General features: G+C 33.9%; 1 protein-coding gene across 2 annotated transcripts; it reads right to left on the bottom strand.

Moving 5' to 3' along the window:
- Positions 1 to 937: 937 nt before the first annotated feature.
- LOC140764316 (uncharacterized) lies at positions 938 to 25882 on the bottom strand. Of its 2 annotated transcripts, XM_073102824.1 has the most exons (10): positions 25369 to 25507; positions 20092 to 20284; positions 17663 to 17897; positions 17413 to 17582; positions 15969 to 16111; positions 15621 to 15798; positions 14878 to 15445; positions 10256 to 10368; positions 2464 to 2707; positions 938 to 1232 (listed from the first exon to the last, which is right to left on the bottom strand). In XM_073102824.1, exons 3-10 carry the CDS (start codon positions 17879 to 17881, stop codon positions 1005 to 1007), a joined length of 1863 nt encoding a protein of 620 aa, XP_072958925.1. In that variant the 5' UTR covers positions 17882 to 17897; positions 20092 to 20284; positions 25369 to 25507; the 3' UTR covers positions 938 to 1004. The 2 variants fall into 2 exon arrangements, with proteins under 2 accessions (XP_072958925.1, XP_072958924.1); XM_073102823.1 differs by lacking the exon at positions 20092 to 20284 and having other exon boundaries at positions 25369 to 25882.
- Positions 25883 to 27563: the final 1681 nt, after the last annotated feature.

A 27563-nucleotide genomic window follows, 5' to 3' on the forward strand; every position in this document is an offset into this window, starting at 1 on the left:
TTTGAGAGGATTGGATAATCCTTCCAATACATGTAAAATAATATTGATCTAAGTTCATATGCCAAAAATAAAACCAAAACACCGAACAAATATATATATGCTTTTAAATGTTCCACTGTTATAAAGAGAAAAGTATATCTGTTCAATAAATATTTAGTTAAATATTTGAGTGCCAAATCAAATTAAATAGAAATTAAAAATCACTAATTAGTAAGTTTACTCGTTTGTTTTGAACTTAGTCTTCTTCAGTTAACGGCCCGGCCCAATAAAGGAAGGTTAATGTATGCAATGCCTCTCAAGTATGGTTTGTAGGGGTGAAAACGGATCGGTATCTAACGCAAAATTATTAAGAGTTTTACAATAAATAATTTTTTTGTATGTCAAATTTATAAAATTAAAAAAATTAATCTCTATAAATAATATATAACGTATTATTAGTAACAATATTAATATTTACTATTTAAATAAGCAAACTAAAAACTATAAATTATTTAAAAAAATATACGAGTAAACAGATATCCGATATCCGTATCCGAATCCGAAATATACATCCGACTCATATCCAAATTTTTTTAAAAATTCTATCCGTATCCGAATCGGATAAAAATTTTTTATCCGAATCCAATCTGAATCGGGTCGGATAGCGGATCGGGTCGGAGTTAATCCGACCCGTTTTCACCCCTAATGGTTTGCGTAGATAATAATGACAAGTTTGTTTCCTAAATATGGTGTTAAGAGGAAAAGGAATATTTAAATCCTTGGATTTAAAAAAGTATTATTCTCTGATAAAAAAAGCACTACTCCATTTGGATTGTTGAGGGCGTCAGTTATAATGCGATTGATTGGAGTCTGGGTATTGCATGCTTGCAAATAAGCCTTTCTTTTCATTAGAGTTTCCATCTTCTATATACATTAATAGCGATGTCTAGTACTGTAGTTTAAAAAAAAAAAGAACTTATTTATTAATAGAGAAACATAAAAGATACATGAAGCTATACAAACGTTCATCTCCTCTTCTTATCTTCTTTTTCTTTTTCAAGCACTACAGGAGCTGCGGGTATACTGAACCACCATTCTCTCATTCTTCTGGTCCACTTCTCTGTACTTGCTCGTCGTGGTGGTGAGTTTCTTGTGAATATCTCCAGAAATATCATTAGGAATATTACTTTACTCGGTAGAAAAGCAACACCTAATGCTGTTAAAATGAGTGCAAATATAGCTCTATCTGTTGCCTGCCCATTAGATGACCGAAGTCAGTATAAGATAATGATACTATCTTGGGATAAAGAGCAACGAAGATAAAGCACATTTATATCCCATAAGATATATAGCGTTGCAAGGTGAGTCCACGTGTGAAGTCCTATCCTACTGATTCTCATAGTAACAATGCAAGTACAAAAGCTATAATGCAAATTATAGTTTCAATTTCATATGTTATATCGCAAATAGGATTTGTATCTATACAACTAGAAAGCAAGTCGTATATTATGCAAAGAAAGAAAATATCTTCTAACCAGCTAAATGACATTCCACAGGTATAATATGCCTCAGTTATCTGTATAGGCAGTTCCATCCCTGCTCAATAGGTGAGGACTCAGTAGAAGAGGTAGGATAGTGAAGTGAGTCCAAAGCAACACCACCCTCGAATATTCTACCAATTCCAGATCAAGCAATCCCAAATAAGAAACTTCCATTATCTGAAGATCTCATGGCATAAAAAGGTCTCTTGATTGTTGAACCAGTGATGTCCTCTTTAACTAACTAAATTTCTTCCTTTGTTAGCACCAAAAACTTCTAAATCCCTGGTTTTATATTTGGTAGATAGATAATCCAAGGATTTAACTTGATGGAATTATAGATAGTTCCATTCTCCTCGGAAGTCATTTGCTTGAAAAGTTGCATATAACAAGGGACGCATGAGCACTAGGCAGTTCAGTTCAGATTAAGATGGAGTCAATTTGGGTCTCTATCTGTCAATTTGACAGTTCTTCCAAAGAAACATTTTCTAATTAAATTAAGTTGACAAAATTAAATTGTCCGATTAGTGAACAATGAACGCCAGAGCATTTAACTAGATAATAATAGACTTGTAATTTTAGGTACTAATCAGCATGGCCTATCATACCAAAAATCATGATATCAGCATGCTACCTCAGCAATACCTGGTGTGCTAAGCACACCAGGTCGTCTGATAAATTATTTCATGTCTGTATCATGCTTTCTCTATGTTTATAATTGTCTGACTGACAAAAAAATCCTACAATTCCTGTGATATTTAAGATAACAACTGAACATGAAAATGAACTTAAAATAGTCTGAAAAAAGTATGAAGCAGAGGTTCAATGCATACATCACAACATTTACTTTTGTCATGTGTGCAAGACAATGGAGTTCTGCTTATAAGGCAAGTAGATAACAACTCAGTAAGACAATAACTATAAAAGTATTAAAAAAACAAACTACCTGGGAAGGAACAGCCAGCAGCAAAGCTCTTAACTTCAGGAGAACAATATTTCCATCTTGAACAAGCTCTTCAACTTGAGAAATAGCATTCTGAACAGCCAAGAGCTGCTCCATCGTGGTCATTGATGGAGGAGCCATCACCTTAATCCCATTCATTGGCCTTCCCTGATTACTAAATCTCGTGATCAACATGAACACTGCAATAAAGAGGAGCACCAGAACAAAAACATAACCTAACCACCCCCTGCATGAGTTCCAATGGAGAAATAAAAAATTAAATTCAATTTCGTAAATGATATAAACAGCATTATTTTTGCTAGACAAGTGCTTCTAATTGAAAAAACAAGAAAGAATTCATATCTAATGTAGTGGTGAACTTAAAGTTGTTTTTTTGCACAAAAAGTACATGTCCTTCTGGAACATAATAGTTTTGTGCTTGAACTTGCAGAATATCCATATTCTCTATATCAATAATGTAAATACCTCAAATAGTCACATACTTTTGCCTATTCCATGTGTACTATGTACACACAAATAACATACTACACACATATAAATAAATCCTATTTATTTGCAATAGAATGAATATCTTAAATTTCGGAAGGCTCCACAGACAAGAAGGAAGCAACTCTGCTCCTCCAACATACTAGCATTGTCAATTCTATATTGCTGTTTGTTCATCATATTCACTTCTCTGTCTTCCTATTTTAAAGTTTCAAGAAGATAATCACAAAAATTTAGTCAATGTTCTCTAGAATAAACTAAAGGACAGAAGTCACATTTTCTGACTGAAAACCTTTCCCTTCTTTTTTCGGTCAAGTTAGCCCATAGGCTTAATAAGCTGGACGATGGCTAGCTCTCTACTTACAGCTGTTGTACAATGGCCCAACCCTACATACCAGCAACACATGGTCTACAACCGGCCACACCCAGACTACAACCAGCTGTACATGCATTACATCAATGCAAGAAATTGATGCACCTAAAGCACCACTCAGTTTTTGATCAGATGTACGCTCCTGTACCACAAGACTATCAAAAAAGAAAAGGTCTCAAACCATCACCAACTTAATCTCAGATATTACAGTAAAGAAGCGGTGGGTCTTCAGCTTTGCAACTAGTATTAAGGATTCAATCTAGTTACCGGGGAAAAATCATCTAGTCCCTCTCAACTTCTAAATTTCAATGACTTTTAGTTGATACTAACCTTATTTTATCCCCTGGTACAAGTTTTTATAATCTAACTCCCCCATGTGGACATAACTGAAGTTCAACAGTGGCCATTTTTCATATTGATTGATCAAAGAACTTTCAGGACAAAATCTGAAAGCAGCATTAAGTTTGGTGTATCAACAATTAAAAGATTGCATGACCAACATATACAATTCCATATTCAATTCTGTAGCAGCACGGCACCAATAAATTACAAGGGTCAAGCATATCAAACAATACCAAAGGCAAGGTGATGTGTACTGGTTAAAATATGAAGATGTACGAACTAAGTACAAGAATTTCGGCATTATACATGGATTTACTTTTATGGAGATTGCTGATTCTATTTAAGCTTGCTCTCTTATGTTGCTTCCTATGCAACAGGAAGTTACTGATTTATACCTTCTGACACAGCTGATTCCATCTTTCTGTTAGATTATCCCAAAATAAGCTTGAAAATTGTTGTCTTGCAAATATGAAAAGTGTAGCTCAATTGAAACCATAGAAAAAAAATTGGGTAACCACAGTCTGCCTAAAGTGTTCTAAACAGTGATCAGAAAAACTAGAGAGTAGTCTTGCTCGTGTCCAAGTTGGAGTATGGAAAGAGTTGAAAGACAAACAACTCTTATTTTAATGGATGTAGTGCATGGAATGAGCATAAAGTTGTATAAAGAAAGAAGGAAATACACAAGAAAACATAATGTCTTGATTCAGATAAACAAAGGGGAGAGAGAAATATTCCTTTTCTGCTTTTACGTTGTTAGACAAAAACTTTAGTGATCTTCATACTCATAAGAAAAAATTGCTAAACCAGATGGTCAGTTTGAAACCTAGGGAGTCATAACAGAAAATGATGTTCCTTTCAGGAATTCCAAAACAGAATACAGCAATGCTAGGGAATTAGTGATTCCATTGCAGTAGAGCTAACAAGAAACTATCATTAGCAGCTGGAGAGGGGCAGAAATTGACCATGAATAAAAAATTTATATTCAGATATGCAGCATAATATACAATCCCATGCTTATTTATGAAGTTTTTGACCAGATAACTCCAGATAAGTGTGCATTCTTATTCCCTGTTATGATCTCTCACATTTTCTTTCTCAATTTATCAAGTTTTTGACCAGATTAGTCCAAATAAGTGCGCATCATTATTAGCTGTTATCAGCTCCCACATTTTCTTTCTCAGTTGGTACTTTATGACCAAACTATGCATTCGAATCACCAATAACAGCCCTACCAGAATTGAACATACTCGTCCTTCCTGGACAAATATTCATGTTCTAAATTTTCAGAAGTCACCATAGTAAGATAAAGAGAAACAGTAAGATGGTGTTACAAAACCATTTTATGGATCCAAGTTCATTTTAGCACTCAAAAATCATCTCTCACAGCATTCTTTTAGTAGTCACACCTCACCAGCCATCTACTAGCTTTGTAGCTTCAATCAATTCAAGCTTGGTTCAACCATTTGGTGTCATCTCTATAAGTCTATTTTTCTCTATTCATCTCTATTTAGCACCAGTTCACTATCCAATAAAATAATATCACCTTTTTAACAACTCATGACCATGACAAATTTGGTCTATCCTTCCTCCCAAAGAACCTCCCATGTTTATTTACTTGATCACTTTTCCATGCTACACATCATCCGTTTTCTATTGGAACCAGACCAAATTACATTGATCCTCGCGTAACTTGATCTCTTGGGTGCTACCTCTAAGTTGTCTTTCAGCTACAACTGATTCTTATTTTACCAATTTACCTTTCTAGTAACTGTACTCATTTACCTTGAAATTCTTTTCCTGACAGCACTTTGCTTCTACATTCTTCTTCCCTACTTGCTCATTTTGATCCATTATGATTGGTCTTATTGCCATCCATTAAATTTTTAATATAGCCCAAGGGATATATGATCATGTAATGGCACTACTTGCACCTCTCCATTATAATCATCTCGCATGAACTCCATAGTGCTATCCTCATCAATCTACCCTTCTACTTGGATCATACTACTTGAGGTTTACAATTATTCCCTCTTAAGAATTTCATTTAGCCACCTGAGATGTTTAGTATTGAGTTCTTCACCTACCTTTAAGCTGTCTTCAAGCTCATCTCAGATTTATGAAATGAAACAATGTATTCAGTAACGCAAATAGGTATGGACTTGGTACTGAACTTTAATAAGCTTCCTTTTTTAGAAAATGACACTTCACCAAATACACTTACAATTCATTATTCAATTAAAAAATTCCTTGACAACATCAACCTAATAGCCATTCATTACTTTTCTAAAACTCACACACCTATCATCCATATTATCGTTTTTTCTAACTCAAAAATAATCAGATCCAAATCTCTCTTCTAATTCCTGCATTTATCCAATAATGTCTTTGTAAGAATAGAGATTCTGTGGTCAACCTTCCTCACATGAAACCAAATTGATTTTAGACAAAGACTGTTGTCTATTATCATTTGCTCAGTTATTCCCTTGCAGAGGTTCAAAAATATTACTCAAAAATTTGATTCAATACAATTTGTGCAATGCTACAAATCTCCTTTGTTTAAAATTTAAAAGCAAGGCCTTCTTTTTCCAATCATCCAGCATTCTTCTAGTCTTCAATACTTTGTCAATAGACAGGCCAACCAAATTATTCACATATCCTTTAAGCACCTTCAGAGTTTAGATCTCAACATCAATATCAATTAAATCTACAGCACAACAAAGTTCTAAGCTTCATCTTCTTTAAATCATCATCAACCTCACTTACCCTAGTTTAGGGGTGTAAATAAGGCAAGCTTGAGCGAGCTTTAATTTCGAATTAGTTCATCTTTGACTCACTTAATTTCGAATTGAGCCTAAGCCAAGCCTAATTTGAGCTTGAGCTTTAAAAGAGCCAACTCAAGCCTATTTCAACTGAATTTAATTAAGGACTTTCAAACTTGACCCTTAAACAAGCCTAATGCAAGCCTTATTCAAGCCAGTCAAATAAAGCTTGACTTAAGCTTAAATTAGAAAAGGCTTGATTAAAGTTTAAATTAAATAAAGTTTCACTAAAGCTAAGATTAGATCACATTAGAGATGGAAATAAAACATTAGATCATGATCTAATGCTCACAAATTATTCATAGTATAAATTAATATCATATATATAAATTTGAGCCTAACAGAGCCGATCCTGAGTAAACCGGCTTATGATCAAGCTCGATTCATTTAATATCGAGCTGAGCTCGAGTCGAGCTTGACCTAACCTAAGCTCAAGCCAAACACAAGCAGCTCAATTATTTTGATAGCCCTATTAGTTCCCTCTAATGATGGTCGTGCCTATGGCACATGCCGCGACACTTGCCGGTTGTGCTGTAAGAGAGAGAGAAAAAAAAAAGTAATGGACTACTCACCTTTGCCATTGCCATCACCATCACCACTTGACCGAGTTCGCACTCCCGTTAGGTGCCCTAGCCCGAGGGAGGGAGGAAGAAAAGTCGAAAGAGAGAGAAACAGAAATTAAAAACTTAAATTGCGAATTTGGATCTGGCAAACTGCGATTGGCAATGGCAAGTTCGACGATAAGGTAGATGGTGAGCAACAAAGCTACTAAGAGGGATGTTGTCCATGGTTCCCTCAACTTACTTATATTTCACATGTACAAATTCTCTACTAGTTCCAAATTTATACACCTTCATGGTTTTACAAGAAGTGCAAAGGTAACTCCATATTTCCACCTTTCCTTTGTATCTTTTACTTTAACCATATTTAATATCTCAAGTTTTTGGTACATTATAATAACTAAATGATTGCTCTTTATCTATCTTTAGTAAGTTTATGAATGTCTTTATTACATGACTTCAAATAGAGATTACCATATGACTTATATTTACCTCCAATAATTGGTGTTTTAGTTATTTTATACCTTTCAAGTTTTCACAATTATTTTTTTTTAACAAGATTAATCTATTTTTCTAAATTCTAACACAATTAATATTGAGCTCATTATTGCACCAACAATTCTTTATTATAACTAATTTTCTACCTATAGATACAACAAGAAAAATTCTGCCTGTTATCTATAATGAACAATCTTAATTTATTAATTCTGCCTGTAATCTATGAGCATCAATATGTCTAATTGCCTATCCTTATTTTATTATATTTTTATGAATCCTTTTACCTTGCCTCCTCTTAATTACTTAGTCTAATATTCGAACAAGATATAGTAAAATCCAAAATGGTAAATAGGCATCACACTATACAAAATATACTTTTTTGCATATCTCAAGTGGTAAATAGGCATCACTACACATAGAAAGCTAGAAATTCCATAGCACATGATACTGACTTTTGATTGAGTAGCATGATTAACTCAAAACATATTGAAACCATAGTTCCCAGTTTTCGTCGATCTCGAGTGGGATCGGTCGAAATGGTTCAGATTCAGCCCTAGCTGATACCAAAACTAGCAGGAATGGGTGGGATCCGACCTGGACCCCACCCCTCCACCTGCCTTTCTTTCTCTCTTTTCTCTTTTCTTTCTCTTTTTCTCTCTTTTTCTCTTCATCTCACTTCTTCCACCGGCAACCGAATAGATCTTCGACAACCTCGACCTTCGACGACATTCTCCGACATCCTCGATCTCTAGTGACCTTGGATGAGTTTTTTTTTAATTAATTTTTCAATTTTTAATTTCTCTCATTCCCTCTCTCTTACTCTTCTTGCACTGAGTAGATCCAACAACCTCTACTATTACTGCTGCAATGAAGCAGCAGCACTAGTTGCTGAGAGCCTGAGAAAGAGAAGGGGTGAAAGGAGAGAGAGAGAGAGAGGGAGGAAGAAGTAAAGAAAAACTAGAAACCTTGTCTGTGTGAGTAATTTTTTAGTAACTTTTAAATTTTGAGAGAGAGAAAGGGAGAGAGAGAGAACTCGATATTCATCAAAATTTTAAATTTTAAGGCTTCATATGTGAGTAATTTTTATTTTCTTATTTTTCTCTCATTCTCATTTTTTCTAAATTTTTATAAATTTTTCTGTATTTTTAAATAATATTTAAAATTTTACGTAATTAAAAAATAATCTGATCCGATATGAACAGTCGATACCAATCCCGATATTGAGAACCTTGATCAAAACCTTGAGTTTTAGTGAAATCAAACTTGATCAATTCTATAACAAAAGGAGATACAAAAATAGCAGGATGGGATAAGCCAGAACTTAACAAAGTTTAACAAAAGGGTAATCTCATGAATTCATGACACGCTTCTATATCAGTAGAAAAAATTGTGTCACTCATACTGATTAGCACAAGTCAGTAGTTGACATGTCTGCATGGGCAAATTCATGATTCGAACAAAAAAATTGCTTGCAGAAACTAGGTACCTTAGGTTCAGAACTCTAATAGCAATTAGTTGATAAAATTTGGTGTCAATTCCACCAAATAAATAAATAAACATCTGATTATAATCAGAGACTTCTGAAACATTAAGATAGAAATTTAAAAGTTTCAATGTAAGCATAGACTGTATAGTTAGTAAGATTTTGAATATTAAGGTGCTTGCAGAAGTATCTTTCAGTTATTTTGTCCATAAAAAATCAATTCAAAAGTTCCATTATTGCACTTTTAAATTTGTTGGAATATAATACAAAAACTACCATTCTATAACAATTTAAGCGTTTAGAATAGTTGGGAAATTCACTTGGTATAAGAGTAGTGATCCTAAATCCTGAGTTTAAATCCTGATAAGTCTAATCTAATATTTAAAATATAAATTCTTCACCATTTAAATCAAGTCTACTTGTTGAGAGTATCAAAATATCTCAAGCCTATAAGAAGAAGTAAGAGCGAGTGTTAGAATAAGTTAACTTGCCAAACTACTCTAAAAGCTTCAAATTATTATAGAATAATAGTTTTATATTTATATTCTAACAATCTTCCTCATTTTGGGCTTGAGATATTTTAATAAGCTCAAGAAGTGAATTTGAGTTAAATAGAGAGGTTTTATATTTTTAAGCAAAAATGAGTATAGCAGGCTTTGATATCATCACCTCTTTGCTATGGTACTATGTTAACTATAAATACTATAAGAGTTTAAGGTGTTATATTACGGTAGGTTTTATATTTTATTTCTGTAATATAAAACATAAAAACCACCATTATATAATTGCTTAAGCATTTAGAGTAATTGATGAGTTAATTGAAATGATGCAGACCAATGTAATACCAAAAGAGAAAAAAAACAAGAGCCATTAGGTCATTTAGGCAAGTTAAAAGCCCCTCTAGAATTACAAATGTGTAGAAGTTTGATGATTATATTTAGGGACCCTCTTAGACTAAATTTTTCTTAAGTTAAGGAATATATCTTGGTCTCCTTATTTTCTAGGAGACAATTTCCAATCATGACGTACCCCCTTCCTCAATAGATGAGCTTGCAATATATATCTTAAAATCCCTAGTAGAGGTTCCACCATTAGTATCTCTAACTATCACCAAGAAGAAAGGATCAATAGGTATATCAGTAATACATGGGATCATGCAGAGTGTATTTCACACAATGGACATATTCCTCCGGGGAAAAGAAAAAACACAAACCTGATCATTATGTAAGAAAGCACACAGCAAAACAAGAAAGACTTGAGGGGGTCATCCCACAATGCCAAAGATGTAAGCATCTTGCCAAGTTCAGTAATCGGATATAATAACTCCTGCACGAAAGAAAAGTTATTAAATTAAATTAAATTAATTATTATAACAATGATGATGATAATAATAAGGAAATGCAATAAGACAGATTTTATACAAGCAAATATTAAGTAATAAAAACATTATCTAACAGCTTGCAAACAGAACAACAACCAAACTGTAAGTCCCAACTATTTTGGTCAGCCATATGAACCATTTTCTCCATTCAACTCTATTCAGTTATCAGTTTGTGTTCAGTCAAGCAGTACAATATCTTTCTTACTAATTCCCTCACATGTTAGCTTTGGTTTTCACCTCCCAGTTAGGGAAGTTGCTATGTGAATAAATCACTCCTACATCCTAGTGCATCACCTCATTGAACATGTCCAAACTGTATTAATTTATTCTCATGTAATTTATCATCTATAGATGCTAACCATAGCTTAATATCTAATATCTTCCTTCCTTATTCTAGCTTTTCTAGTAAAATGAATCAATCACCTGCACAGCCTCATTTTGGTGACCGTCAACATTTGAATGTGTAGTCTTCTTAGTTGCCAACATTCTTAGACATAAAACTTTTGATCTTATAGCAGTCCTATAAAATGTTGATTTCAACTTAAGGGGTATATGATGATCACACAATATACTAGAAGCATTGTACCTCAGATCCAGTTTTTCTCTCTTAATTAAAAAAAGTTTATGTACATCATTGTCCTTGTTGGTGCCCAACCAAGCTCAAGTAAAAGTAAACTACCAGCAACCTTAGCTTGAGCTTCTCATAACAAGCTATTGTTTGCTACTTGAGGATATGAGTATTGCTTAAGATTTAATATATACATTATACATACATAATATAGTTATATAATGATTTATAAATGATTTAAGAGTTGTGGACACACCTCAGCATATGACAAGTATCATGCTAATGAGAGAAAAGGAAGAAAGGCAATGGTATGCTGCAAAGAGAGGGAAGGTGGATAGAGGACTGGTAGAGTGAGGAGAGGAAGAGAGGGAGGATAAAGAGAGCAAAGTGTGCAAGCAGGTGGCATTCGGATTAGGGCATCACATAAAGAACAACCATGGATCCCAATTTTGGCTGATTCCGATCCGGGTCGAAACTAGTCGATACTTGATCTGTTTCGGGTCACAATCAGCCGATATGATTGATCCCAATCAAAATTGCAGCTTCTCTGCTGCGGCTTCCACAGGCTTGCTACAGGAAGAAAGAGAGTGAGATTGAGGGTGAAAGAGATAGAGGCCTACTGCAGTAAGAAAAGAGAGAGCAAGAAGAGAGAGGAGATAGAGTGAGGGAGAGAGAGGGTTGCAATAGACCAGCAGTAAGATGGGATAGAGAAGAAGAAAGAATGAGAGATTTTTAGACGTTATATATGAGTAATTATTATTTTCTTATTTTCTTATAATTTTTTCTAAATTTTAAAAAATTTATCAACATTTTTAAATAATATTTAAAATTTTATTTAACTAAAAAATAGACCGATCCGATATGAGCAACCGATACAGCTGATACATGTCGTTTTTCGGACAGCCAATCCCGATCCCGATCGCGATATCGAGTTTCAGAACCTTAGGGACAACAAGCAAAGGGTCAAGTTATCTGAGCCTAATCTATCCCAACCCGAACTAAACGAATATAACTCAAGTGGGATTTGAGCCAGGTAGGTCAATCAAGATTAAACTGATCCAACACGAAGCCCATCTAACTTAAAATTAGGGGCAAGTTAGATTGGGTGAAGCTCGAATCTGGCCTGACCTTTTCTCCTCCTCCCACTTTACTTTGTGTAATATCCTAACCTAACTCCCTTCTTCTCCCTCTCCCTCCCTCTTTAGTGCCATGGTACAAGATGCTTCTTGAACCCATAAAACTGTCAATATGAGTTATGCCAATTAAGCACTATGCCTAACAAAAACTGACTAGCATTAACTTGGATTAAATCATTTATTCCAAACTATTAGCTAAAAAAAAAGACAATAGCATCAGCAATAATAAAGCATAAAACTGAACTTTCCTTCCAATAAACTTACAAATTAATAGTAACCAAATAGTCCCCTGAAACAATCCATCTTCATTTCATCATCCTTAATAAGTTCCTCTTATGCATTTTTGCCACAAATTTGGCAATCTTTCATGTGTTTTGACTTCCTTAAAATGGAGCCTCTCCATTAGTACTTAAAAGCAAGAATGGTCATGCCGCGGCCCATGCCAACCACTAGTCAACCATGCCGAAAGAGAGGGAGAGGAAAATAGGAAGAAGACTACTCACCTTCACTCTTTGATATTGTCATCAAACTTTTCCGAGCTCGCTGAGGAAGACATCGGTCGCTCTGACAGGGATGCCCTAGCTCGAGGAAGAAGGCTCGAGTGGGTTAGGTCGAGTCAATTTCGAATAAAAACTTAAGTTCAACAAGCAACGGGTGGCGACGAAAAGCTCAACGACAAAATCAATGGCGAGCAGATCACTGCTAGGAGGGGTGCCATGCGTCACCCCTCGTGCAATGTGCCGGTATGCCACCAACACAGCAAGTGCTGACAAGCAGGGCCATTGTTGCTTAAAAGTTCTTTATGCCTCTTTCTTTGCTCTCTTTTATATAATGTTTTGAAAGACGGCCGCGAATTGCGGGCGGTCACCCCACCACCTAGCGCCTAGGCGAAAGACGGGCACCAAGACGGTCTAGCAATTTTAATATGTAAAAAAAATTAAAAAAAATTCTATATGATATATATACTAATATAGCATTTATAAAATTTTAATAGTGCAATTCACAACCATAAAAATAATAGTTATAATTTATAAGTATGTATACATATTTCATTAACATCTTAATAGTAAATTATCATGATAAAAAATAATATTAATAATTAGTGGTTTCAAAATTGAAATGAATTAATAGTTGGTGGTTTGAAAATTGAAATGCATTAATATTGGTGGTTTCCAATGTTTGTTGTTTCCAATGTTAACCACGTGGCCTTTTTCCCACTAATTAAAGTTCTTTCCCACTGGTTAAAGCACAGAGAAAGCAAAAGAAAAAAAAAAGTTTGCTTTCCAACGTAGAGAAAGAAAAGAAGAAAAAGAAGAAGAAAAGAAAGAAGAGAAAGAAAAGAAGAAAAAAAAGAATAGGAGGACAGATAGGGCAATCCACGACTTCAACAAAAAGCTCTCGACACCTTCACTTCCCACCACCACTCAACACCTTCACTTGCCGCGCCGCTCGACACCTTCGCATGCCACCACAACTCGTTGCTTTTGCTTGCCGCCGCCACTCGGCGCCTTCAAGCCTTTGCTTGCCGCCACCATTTGACACTTTCGCTTGACACTGCATCTTGCTGCCTCCGCTAGCTATTTATTGGGCTAGTGGTTAGTTATTAAACCCGATCCACATTCGACCCGCTTCAATAGCTGGCGGGCCAAAGCACCTAGCGCTTTTAAGTGCCTAGGCAGCTGCCCATCATTTGTTGAAGCCAATCAGCTTCGCGGGTGGCTGGTGAGCCACCATGGCTTTTCTGCCATTCAAAACATTGCTTTTATACTATCCAGCACCCTTCCCTTAACTCTTCGTCATCTTCAGTTAATAAATTAAAAAAACCATTTATTCTTCTTATTCAAATCCCATGTCCCATAGTGGACTAATATATTTATTCTTTTGACATCTAGTTGCCAATGCATTTCTTTGGTTTATCTACTTAGAAAGAAATAGAATCAAAAAATATATATTTAACAATTTATTGCTTAAAAAGGCAAGATCAAGCCAAATCCTTGGGGAGGATGGAGACAAGTAGAGATTGTTTAAACTTTAAAGATCAAGACAAATGAACACATTTTAGTTGAAAAACTAAAATATGCTTTCTTGAAACTAAAATCAAACTTTATATAATACACCTTGTCCTCAGGTTTAAAAGAAGCCAAAGAAAATAGGAAGAAGAGGAAACTTGAGTTTTAAAAGAAGAGCGATAAGGATGGAAAAAGGGGAGAAGCTGATAAATAAGAGATTACCAACCAAATAGTCACATTCACCCCTTTATCTTTCGACCATATTAAAATAATAATAAAAAAGTACCAAATTATCCTAAAGGATCCACCATGATGCTTCTTAAAAATATCTTATATGATCATTGCACAAAACTTAAATTAATCTTTACTGAGCCAGTATACCACATATTTAGTCATGATTTTATATACTTTCTCTCAAAACAATCTCAACTCTCTAGAACCTAGTTTTGTTACTGAAAATAGTGCATGTCATGCTCATGGTTAACTTCCAAAGCACTATATCATGATTATCATCACAAACATAATGTAACTTTCTTTTTCATGTATTAGAACAAAGAGCCAAAGAACAATAACTCCAAAATGACACTAGACTAAGTATAAGACAACCCAAAAAATTTCTCATCATGTTCATGGACGCTCTAACATCTGATTAGTTTATCTCAAATCATACGGTGTTTAAATCTCAAAAATAGCAGAATAGCATTACTAATATATGAAAGAAAGTAAAGTGATGTTGGATACCTTCATCACTGCCAAATTGGTATCCAGCCCGTCTACCTTGACTCCATCAACTGTGGCTTGAGCTTGCTCCACCTTCTTATAGTTATTCCTAGAGTCATTGACAGCCTTTTCTAAGGAACTCAGCTCCCCTACAACTATTTCACCTACAAGGAGTCTTTCCTCACTAGCAGCTTGTGACACAACTCCCAAGTTGGACAAAACAGACATAGCGGAGATGGAATGCAATCCGCTCCCTAGGCCTGAACTGGTAGTATGACCAAATCCCCTGGAGGATATAGTAGTGGCAAGTGTTTCGAGTATAACATCACCTCCAGGAAGCTTATCACAAAGATTAAACATCAAAAGAACCTCACATCGGGTAGACATTGAAGGAACTGAATCTTGAATTGCCTGTAGCCGTAGAATGCCAAGCACAGCCTTCAAAAGTGTTTCCTCCCTCTCAACACCATTCATCTGGTATTCTCTAATAAATCTGTGGGCATAAAGAACTTCAAGCATAATGGCTAGCCAATAGTCACGACGAGAATGGCCTGTAAGCTCTGGAAACTCCATTATTACAGGTTCTGATCTACAAATAACATTGAATGTACAATAAAACTTTGATATTCTTCAAGAACAACTCCCACCTACAACCATTTTATCCAGCTATAATGCAACAGTAGAGAACTGAAGCTAGTTCGCAGGATTATGATAGAGTGCAAGAGTCATACATTAGTAACATTGACAAAAACATATGGACTTACAAGGACATTGATTTGTACATGACTGCTTTGTCAAAAAGGCGTGAACCCCATGGACCAGTCAACTCTGGCTTGATAACTTGCTTTAAGTCATCTGCAAGGTCGTATACTTTTGCCTTATCAAAGGTCATAACTCGTAGAGCTTCGAAGTAAAGAGCATGATCTGTCAGTGTCAATCTTCCTGCATTGATAAAGCCTGAGATGAAATTGAAGACCCACTAAACCATGAAGCAGCCAAGCAGGCAAACAAGCAGCCAGAAGAAAGGGAGGCCACCCTAGTGCATTGATGACTAAGCTATCTATGTAGTTTATCAAATATAGAAAGCTAATACTCGGTAAAGAGAAACCCACCAGGCCATGTTGAAACTCCTACATGTTCAAGGACTGGTTGGGTTGTTAATGTACCATCCACTTCAAGAATCTTTTCTCCTCTCTCTGACCGGAGAACCGAAAGAAGAGATGATTCAGACTGGGTCTTCATTTTCTTTATCGCTCTGTAACAGCAGATGATGTGTATGGAGAAATATAAAACACCCGCAAAAGAAGAGCACTAAATATAAAATCAGAATGTAACTGTGAACCTTGTGAATGCAGGACTTAAAACTTAATAGAAGTCAAAACATAGATCTAAGAAATTATGTAATGGTGCTCATAAATTCCATAATGGTGCATGTATTAAAAACATTGTTCTAAGAAGAGAAATATAGGAAAATCATCAAATGCAAATAATGAGGTCATCTAAAATAAATGGAAGCTAAAGGAAAGACATCGAAATGTTATATTAGTAAAAGATACTAAGAGCAAGGATTGTCATGCCGACCATCATATATCATGCCAATGGAGTATGGTATGTGGGCATGACAACATTCCTCCCCATGCCTTTACATATCGATCTTAATTATGGAAAATTAGGAGAAATCACTCCCCATGCCTTCACATATTGATCTTAATTATGGAAAATTAGGAGAAATCATAAATTGGAGCTAAATTGTAGTTATATATATAATTAAATATAGATTGATCTTAACCCAATTGCATATATTGATTGAATTTCAAATATAAATTAGGGATTCCCCAAATTTTCTAACCTAATTTCAAAAATGAGAAAAGTAGATTGGTGAAGATTTCAAATAGATCTACTCCATCTGGGTTGTTTTCAACCATAAATTGTAAATTATTGCTTGAAAATTTTGCAGCCATGATTACACTATTACGGTTTCTCAAACTTTGTCCCTATTTAAAACAAATCTGAGAAAATAAATTGGAGAAATTCATCAAATTGGATTCTAATTGTTATATGATTTCAACAATTTGTATCTCTAATTTGATTTATACAGGACACATTTATGCCTTGACAATGAGTCATATTCTTATTTCTACACAAAATTGGATGTGTTACACCAATATCTAGGGCTAAAAGACTTTTATTTAGTTACTATTAAATATTTTAAGCTCAAACAGACATTAAAAATCTAATTAAGAGCATGCAAGGCCATGCTAACGTCAGAACAGCATGCTAAGGCACGAAAAGCCAGTATTAGTATGCCCTGTGACACTAGCATGGCAATCCTTGATTAAGAGTACATAAATATTACCCACCTAGATAATCATTTGTTTCTTAGATACTTGATCAACTCTTTTTCAATAAAATAACTTAGCTGAATTTACCTGGAGAGAAATGGAAAATGCCAAAAAGGAGTAACCTACATTTGCTATTAAACAACATAAAGCAAAAATATTTCATGTAGCCATTACACATGAAGAACGTCCAGCTTAGTAAATGACAGAATGTAACCTGTCTAGCCCTGCTAGGTACTTGTCATATACAGAAAATGAGAGACAGCCTCCAGTTGAACTTGAAAGTACATCGAAGAGATTGCAACAAGTAATTACATCTGCAATTGTGGGAATGGCAGGTGCTACTCGAGAAAAAGCCTCTATACCAACAGTACTATCTGCATCCACCTGTTCAAATGATAAGAATTGAATTGGTAGCCCAAGTTATATCAGCATATGTGAAAACAAATATCCAAAAGTATATCCACCTTTAGCATAGGATGGCTACCAGAAGATGGAACTTCCCAGGCTAGCATCATGTCAAATGTCAGACGTCGGAAGCTTCTCTCAGCAAGGTGTCCAGTGACTTGAGTAGCAATAGCAAGTGCTCTAAAGCAACAGTACTCCAAAAAATTTCTTGCATAGTTAGAGGGATGCTTTATGGAATCAGATGCTTCCTTTCCAAAATTATTTTGGAGCTCCTCCATGGAGATATCAAGAATTCTGTAGTGTACAGTTAAGGAGAAAAAGAATAACACATTTTTAAAAAAAACATAAACGGCCATTTAACAAAAGAAAGACTTTGATAACAACCTGAAACATAAATACCTTCTTTATTTCATGTTAATGACTAACGTAAAGAAAGTGTATCAACATTTCAAATTCATCATATGCCTTAAATGGACACATGAACCATATTCATGTTTGGAGATTAACCTAAAGATGAAGTTTGCCAATGTTTTTAACTCAGTATACACTGAAGCAGCTTAAACAAATGAAATATTGCAATAGGACCTCCAGCCCCTAAAGAGTCAAACTGGTTTAACCAATGGTCTCTCATGTTACAGGAATCTACTAAAAGGATTATACATGAACTAAATCTCCATGTTACAGCAACATACTTCAAGGATTATACATGAACTAAATATCCAATAGTCCAATCGGACCTATTGTTCTAAACAGTTGATCCAGTTAAAGTAGTCTTAGAATGGTACTAGCCATCATACAAATGGTTATTCGACAGTTGAGGGGATCAGACCCATGTAGACAAAAAGAAATGAATGCAATATATTTTTGGGCTTTTTACACAATTCCCACTGGAAATGTTTAAAATACCATAATTACCAATGCATTCTTTAAGATATCATAATTGCCAGTTTGCCACTGAAATCTTTTAACTCTTTCAAAAGTATCATTTGATTAGTTTTTGACAAAATTATTTACAGAACTTTCCAAACAAGTAGTTCTTAAAGTTAACGAGGGGATACAAATGGCTAAAATATTCTTCTTTTTTTAAGTATACAGTGTAAAAGTTAACTGCTAATTTCTTTTGGTATAAAAGATTTTCTTTTTGTTGTACTATGCTACTAAGGAAAATTAGATAGCTTATTGGGTAAAACTAGATAGAAAAGTTTTTTTTCTAATCTAAGTTTAGTTTTATTCGTGATTAATTAGATGGATGAGATGACACTTTTGAAAGAGTTCAATGAATTTGGTGGAATTATGATATTTTGAGAAAAGAATATATAGCAGCAATTACAAGCTTTAAATAAATCATCACAATTATGTAAATTTCCCTATATTTTTCCATTTCTTCGTTTCAGCCCATAATTTGTCCTAGAAAAATAAGGGTGTATTGCCAATTATAAATGCTATACTAAGCAACCCAAAAGTCTCAAACAGATCCTAACTCAAGCCAAAAAATATATTAAATGATAAGAATATGATTAGGGCCATCATGTCATTCTAGCTCCTCCAAGGTGGCATCTTGCAAGTAGCAGTTGTGACAAAAGAACTAAAACATAGACATGGAACACCAAAGTAGTATATACAAAAAGCAATTTCATCCATCAAATGGGATGGCAAGTTACAATCCATCATTCTCAATAATCTGGTGCATATGTTCCTTGTGCTTAATAAAAAAAACAAAATGTCAAGCATGTAAATACAATCATGACTCATGTGGGCCCAGATTAATTGGGTCACCACATATGATGTTAGATCTGAATGACCAGTAATTTAAGGATCATCATACTATCAAGATCAAATGAAGACGACTAGCATAACTTGTTTTGTCTCCTTGAACTCTTGGATAGAATTATCATCCTTGAACTCTTGGATATTTCTTTCTTCAGTGACAAAAACACTAGATTAATGCTCTCCAACTGCATACTCCTGGGTTTAAAAACTTCTTGAGTAGCAGTTGCAAGCTTGCCCATCTTGGGTATCTCCAATTCTTCAGTCTATTAATATTTGGCAGACCGGTTATGGCAATATGAGTAAACCAAATGACTAGCGACCACATATAGGCCGTATATGCGGACCAAATATGGATATGCGTCCGCATATTGACCACATGCATATGTGCCCATATATTGACCGCCAAAGACCGCATATGTATATGCATCCTCATGCATATGAAGCACTATGTCATAATAATAGTGAGATATTTATAGTGCTTCATAATAATGTTTATTGAATAATTTTGTTGGTGCAACTAATCATATTTGAAAATACTTTTTGAGTAGTTATACGATTAGAAAGTAGCACGTTAGTGGACAGAATATCATGGAAACAATTCTCCATATAAAACTTTGTAACTTTTACCCATTTATTAGCTTGTTATGCTAAAATATTCAATAAATTAGATAGAAAAATTATATATAATTTTACTTTTAAAAATATATAAATTCCATACCCGCTATACAGTCACATGACCGCCCGCATGCCGCAAGTTGCTTCTCACAACATTGCTAGTGACAAAACAATTCATCTAAGTGACTGTATATCACTTCTGAATTACCTCCAAGAGCATTACCAAACTAAAAGACAAAATTTCTTCATCCATTAATCACTTAGTGATGTCCTCACTAAAACAATCTCCTCAAAACCTGTAAAAAAATTAATGATACTCAAACAAAGACAAATATTCATGAAACAATGTTGATGAGGCTTCTCAAAATTTGTCAGCTCACGTATTAGACAAGGTGATTAAATCTCAAAAATAGCCGAAATGGATCCGACCCCCCCCCCCCCCCCGGGCTCTTTCTTCTCTCTCCTCTCTTTCTCACCTCTTCCACTAGGGACCTCGACTCTAGAAATATTCTCCGACGACCTCGATCTCCAGCAACCTCAGATAAGATTTTTTTTCAATTTCTAATTCCTCTCATTCCCTTTCTTTTTCTCTTCCTACAGTGAAGTAGTAGCACAAACTACTGTTGCTACGGTGAAAAAGTAGCACCTATTGCTATTAAAAACCTAAGAGAGAGAGGGGTTGAAAGAAGTAAAGAAAAAAATATATAAAAAAATTAAGAGGGTTTTATTTTCTTAAATTTTAAATTATTTTATATTTTATTTTGATTTTTATTTGTCTTTTAGTTACAAAGTTACAATGAAAAACATAAAATATTAATGATTCTAAAAGAAAAGTCATATGATACCAATCTTGGATGGCAACATTGCAGTACTATTGAGCAAGATAAAAGGTGTGTTAAATACTACTAATGAAAAAACGAAATGAGTGGTGATGTCAGCCGTTTGAAAGAACATTTGACTGGAAGGCAAGGAAATGTAACAGTTTGCACTCGGGTGTCTTTGAAAGTTAGAAAATAGATGTTAGCTCATCTATTTAGCAAAAAGAAAAATAAATAATTTACGCAATAAACAGAGTCAATGATTCATAAAGAATTGATGCAGAATCATGTACATATTGATGATGATAACAGTGAGCAAAATAGAGATGATGACGAGAAGAGACTGATGAGGAAGACAATAAAAGAGAGCATAATTATACATAGAGAGGAGGAAGAGATGAAAAGAAGCATTGGTGGTAACTTTTAGAGATCTAAATCAATTCATATACAAGGAGAAAAAGAATATGAAGATAACAGTTCTACCCTAAGAACTCATGGTGTTATAGCAGAGTTCAGAAATATTAGACCAATAGGTACATATTTTTAGAAAAAAAAAAGAGGTCGTATAAAGACTTCTATTAAGACAGCTCTCAAAGGAATTCAAAATACAAAGAAACACATAGGTAGAATTATTTCTAAATTTTTCTTATACAACTATATTCCTTTTAATATAGCTGATAATCCTTATTATCACACTATGGTGGATGCTATACAATTGTAGGGCCTAATGTTCCGCTTCTAAATTCAAATGATATTGCTACTAAATATCTTAACTTAGAGGTAGATGAGCTTCATATTTATATTAAGACATTTAAACGATTTTGAAATAAATTTAATTGTACACTGATGTGTAATAAGTGGAGTACACAAAACAGAAAAAATATAATTAATTTCTTAGTGTAATCAGGCATAGAGACAATATTTCTAAAATCTGTGGATGCTACTACTCAGTTCAAAAATGCAAATTATATTTGTTAGTTAATAGATAAAGTGATACAAGAAATAGGTGAAAAAAAAAAGTAGTCCAAGTAGTTACTAATAATAGAGCCAATTATAAAATTGCTGAAAATTTACTTATAATAAAAAGACCTCATTTATATTGGACGCTATGTGTTACACATTGTATTTATCTAATGTTAAAGAATATTACAAAAGAGCAAAAAAATTAACATAAGCATACATAAAGGCTAGAGGTTGACAAATTTTATAAATAACTATAATTGGGTTCTTAATTTACTTAAGCAAATTAACATAAAGGCATCACTAGATTTGCCACTTCATTTTTAGCCTTGGAGAGCATCATGCCTTAGCAAATGTTTACATTACAATTGTGGTCTATAAAAATTAAAATATAATATACAATGATAATCTTTAGATAAAACTTTGAAGAACATGGCTCTTGGAAATGTATTTAAAAATAATATTATAATTACCACCATAGTATTTGAGTCTCTTGTCAAAGTATTACGACTTATAGACAGTGATGACAAGTCTGAGATGGATTTCTTCTATGAGGCAATGGACAACAAAAAAATCAATCAAAAGAAAAATATAGGCCAAAGTTATAGAAAGTGATGAAAAATGATTGATTCTAAATAGAACAAACAACTATATAGAGATATACACTCTGCTGGTAGGCATACTTTTATGTTTAAATTTACTAATTTACTTTTATTTATAAATATTTAAAAATTTGAATAGTTACGAATTTTAAATTTCTATAGGATATTTTTTTAATCCAAAATTTTAATTCTCTACAAATGTCAATAATGATAATCAAGTCTTGTTGGGAGTTAGAAAGGTAATCAACAAGCTTGAACTCGAAATTTATAAACAAATTATTTGCAATAAAAAAATGAGTTCTGATTCAATTAAATAATTTGATACGGTTCTACGGTACCAAATTGATAGGCTTTAGTACCAATGATAAGGCTAAGGAACGATTCCTTTAAAATCTGAATTTATTGCAGGAAGCAGTCCGCGCAACCGAGAAATTCGCCAAATATTCTCCCATAGTCAGAAAATTATGAAACCAAGTGGAATCGATTCGTAACTTCCTGATCTACGTTTTTTGTATTTACGCCCTTTGTAGATTCGAACTGTAATTAGGACGAAAATATGATATATTACGGATGATGGTGGTGGTGACGGATGGAGTAGATGTTAGGGATATAGATAATAATGAAGATAAAGGTGGATGGTTGATGTTGTTTAAGTGATAAAGACGAAGGGGAAGAAGTGGTCGAGATCTCAAAGAAGAGGGAGGACTTGACAGACGAGGAAGATTAGAAGTTAGAAGAGACCTTACCAACAGTAGAGGTGGTAGGTTGGTGAAGAGAGAGGAAGGAGATTAGGATAAAGAGAACAGAAACAAGATAAGAGACAAGAAATCAATAATCCAATAGCATAATGATTTTCGCTGTCATCCACACATTTATAGAGACTAGCCAACAAACCAAAATACAATTATTAATCCTAATTCTAGAAGATTCTCGTCGATCGTGTTCAAAAGCACAAAAGGCGTTCTCTGTATGTGCGAACGCAATGTAGGCGTTTGAACACACATTTTGTTTTCTCTATTTTTACGAACCTGATGCAGGCGTTCATAAGAGCATTCGAACGTGACCCATTCTGCGTTCGAATGCGACCTACAGGAATTTTATTTTAATAAAAATAAACAACTAATACAATAAAAAAAAACCCTAACTAAATATATCATAATATTATTATTATTTGTTTCAAATTAACTTTCAATATAATTAGTTTCTTATTAAATGTATGCAATAATATATTTTATTTCAGATGAAGAAATATAGATTGAGAGCTAGACAATTTAATACTGTTAAAATTGCTACAGCTATATCTCATACACTCTAGCTAAATGGCGGTTTATTTATAAATGGAATGAGGCACCAAATTTGACACCAATAGCAAAGAAGATTTTAAGTCAAATTGTCTTTATCATAGTGTGAAAAATATTGAACTACTTTCTTCTTAATCCATCCCAAAACATGCAACTGATTAATAATAAAAAGATTGAAGAAGTTAGTTTGTTGTCATTATAATATGAGATTGATAGAGAGAAATTAAAAAAAAGGCAGAAAATGAGCAACTAATTGATTTAAATCATGTTTTTGATGAAGAAAACCTTTTAACTCTATGGATCAGAGAAATAGAGAATAAGTTATTAGATGACAGAAATAACCATGGTTAGATGAAATATTGGGAGAGACCGCAAAAAGAATAGAGGCTGGTATGAGTTCGTTCAGCAGCAAGAGATAGTATACCTACCAATACTAGTCATAATCTTGATGACATACCTAGTGGCAAGATCATCCAATCTACATTTGCTGAGAAAAATCATGGAGGTATAAGGATTCAAGACAGAAAAACTAAGGATGTATATACGTATCAACAACGTCGTTATGAAAATGTTGCTTTCTATAATTATGATGTATCAAGTATTTATTGTTTGGAGCCATCACAAAATCTATATGTTAGTTATTATCCTCAGTATCCTCAATATTCTTAGACATAAAATCCATATGCTGATTATTTTTCTTCTTAAACATAAGTCACACAACAAAATCCATACAATATGACTAGTATGATGGAGTCACTTTTTAGAGCATCAGGTTCTAGCCATTATTATTTACAAACTTATGGTGATTATGAGAACGAAGACCATATAAATTTACGAGAGCCGGCTCACTATTTATCAAAGTTTTGAATTTTGAGTAAGTTAATACATTCTTTAAGTTGCTTCATATATGAGTAATTTTTATTTTCTTATCTTTCTGTCATTTTCTCTAGATTTAAAAAAAAATCTACATTTTTAAATAATATTTAGAATTTTATATAATAAAAAAAATAGTTCGATTCGATACGATACTACCAATACATATTATTTCTCCGAGCAGCTGATACCGATCCGAATCTCGACACTATACTAGGAACCTTAGTATTAGAAATGTGTTGGCTTTAACATAATCTCTTTGTCATATGATCAAATCCACATCTAAGTTATTTCTCTATATCTTCTCAAAACATGTTAAACAACTAGTAATGCTCATATGAAAAAAATATTCGTGAAGCAATGTTGACGAGGCTTTTCGAAATTTGTCAGCTCAAGTATCAGAAACATGTTGGCTTAAACTCAGTCTTCTACTTTATCTTTGCTATATCCACATCAAGTTATTGTATTATATCTAAGAATCTGCACCATCTGACATGTCCTCCATACAAAATGAAATGATACCACAGTATCAAAGGAGTATATGATCAGTAATCTCAGCTTATGGCCACTAAAATCTATATGCTCTTATTTCTATCGAACAAAAACCAGGAAGGTATTACAAATTACAGACTCCGATAACAACTTACCCAAACTAAACCATAATTGAAGAATAATATCAACTATTAAAAACTAGTAGCACTACTACGATCATATCAAATACCAAATAGCCGCACAATTAACGAAAATGTACAGTTTTTTTTCAATTCCCAGTCCAATTAAGAAAAGATTTATGCGCATTCATTAGCATAGATTTACCGAAACATACCGAGAGCATCGGCCGACAATCACATTGGCAATAGGCGACAGCTCCGAAATCCACTTTCTCCGGCCAGACGGCGACCGACCCATCTCCTCAAATTCCTCATCAAACGACGTCCGGCGGCTTAGCACCCATTTGAAGGACCCCTCCTTAACAAACCCTTCCAGTAAATCCCTGGTCTTGCTCATCATCGCCATTTCTCTCGCGCTCTCCCAACACAAAGTAATCCTTATACCTAATTCGTCTGCTCTCCTACCTCAACTACGAAATTTTCACAGTTCTCGGGGTGCCCTACTCGAGTCCCACGGTAGCAATACATTCTGGCCAACAAATTTCCGGATTGGAGGTCGAACCCAAAAATATCTTGCTCACTTTGTGCTTCTTCTCGGATTATCCCCTGGGATTGGGATAAGAGAGGAAGGAAAGGGAAAGTTGGGTAGACGAAGAGGAGTGAGCAGAGGGCCCGCCTTAAAAGCGAAAGGACGCGAGTTCTGGGTGTGGGTTTGGTATCTTTGCCTTTAGGGCGGTGAGTGAGATAACGCCATAAATGGGGAGGTGGATCAGAATGGTTTTTATCTTTTCATGCGGTGAGCGGTCCAAAGAGATGATAAAAAAAAAAAAAAATTAAAAGAAAATTTCTATTTCTTGGTGATATGTACCCAAAATTCACGGCGTTTTATTACCAACCAAACCATCCTTATAAGTCTTAAATACCAAATACCAACTCAAAACTTAACAGTACGTTTGGATTGATAATCAATCCTCCTCTACCATCTTTCCACGCAATCTATTTAATAATATATCTCTTTCCTTTTCTCTGCTGATAAAGGTATTTTGTTCAATTGACGTAAGAATATCTTCTAAAATCACTTCTTACTATAATATAAATTCTTTTTTTATATCCAATTAAAAGTAATGAGGACACCATGATTTATAATCAAACATTTAAAATTTCGAGACTAGTTATAAAATATCATTTTTAAGAATAAGAAATAAGATTAAGTTTAGTATGTTTTGGAGACAATATATTATCATCTAACACAACTAAAAAAAACTAATAATTTATCAAGAAAAAGGTAAGAATAATAGTTTCTCGATTTCCATTTATTCCATGCACATCACAATCTACATTTTCTAATTTATCCTATTATAATATAAAAAATTTATATTGTAATGAAATAAATTAGGAAAAAATATTAGATTGAGATTTTATCGAATCCTATCTTCTCACTTTCATCACATATTCTTATTAAGAGAATTTTTTATGTAATTCTTAAGGAAAGCCCCAACAAAATCTCAAATTGGTTTTTAGTTGATCTAACTTAATACATACAATTCTTGAGATTTTGACTCCGTTATATCACACTTTTGATTATTGAAGTCTTGTTGCATAAGTGAATTTTGGATGTATTGTGTTTAGATTTGATTGAAAATAATTAGAAAATATTATTTTTATTGATATAGATTTTTAATTCAAGTAGATAACTTTTCTTTGCTTGGTTGAACATTCAAATGATGCTTCTTTACAATTTTTTCCTCTTCTCTATTTACAGTATTTTATTATTATTTATTACCATTGACAATTTGTGTTAAAAATAATAAAATTTGTTACGAACTGACCTAATCTGATCTGCAACAGTTTTCGACTTAATGAAGCTCATAACTTTCGATGAGATCTGCGAACAATCTAACCAATAGATCCTCCTAAATTTTAGATATGTTATCACTCTTAGAGAGAGCTTTCCAACGAATCTAAAATCACAGAATTTAAATGGTTAGATATCAATATATCGACCAAATAGTGGTCGAAGGTCAATCGAATCCTAACTTGATAACCCTCTAATAACTAGATAGATACTAGGTTTACTTCTTGGTATGAAGGGAAGTTGTAAAAAGAGGGGTTAGAAGCTAAAAGAGGCCGACTAAAGACTTAGGTGGTGGAAGAAATGAGGTGGGAGAGGGCCTAGAGACAAATAGAAAGAGAGATAAAGGCCAAAACCAATTTAATTATCTAAGATAAACTCCAATTAGAGTTTTCTCCATATATTTATAGAGGCTCACCCTAAGAACTCATCAACTGAGTTGAACAACTCTGACAAACCCTAACAAAACCCACACTTTCGCAGTGGTACGTTCACTATGCCAAAATAGGATTTTCCTAACGTTTATTTACTAGCATGTATAATAAATGTCTATATAAA

This window comes from Typha angustifolia, chromosome 8 (assembly GCF_048772165.1).
Source record: "Typha angustifolia cultivar Huaian chromosome 8, ASM4877216v1, whole genome shotgun sequence".
In the NCBI taxonomy this organism is placed as follows: domain Eukaryota; kingdom Viridiplantae; phylum Streptophyta; class Magnoliopsida; order Poales; family Typhaceae; genus Typha; species Typha angustifolia.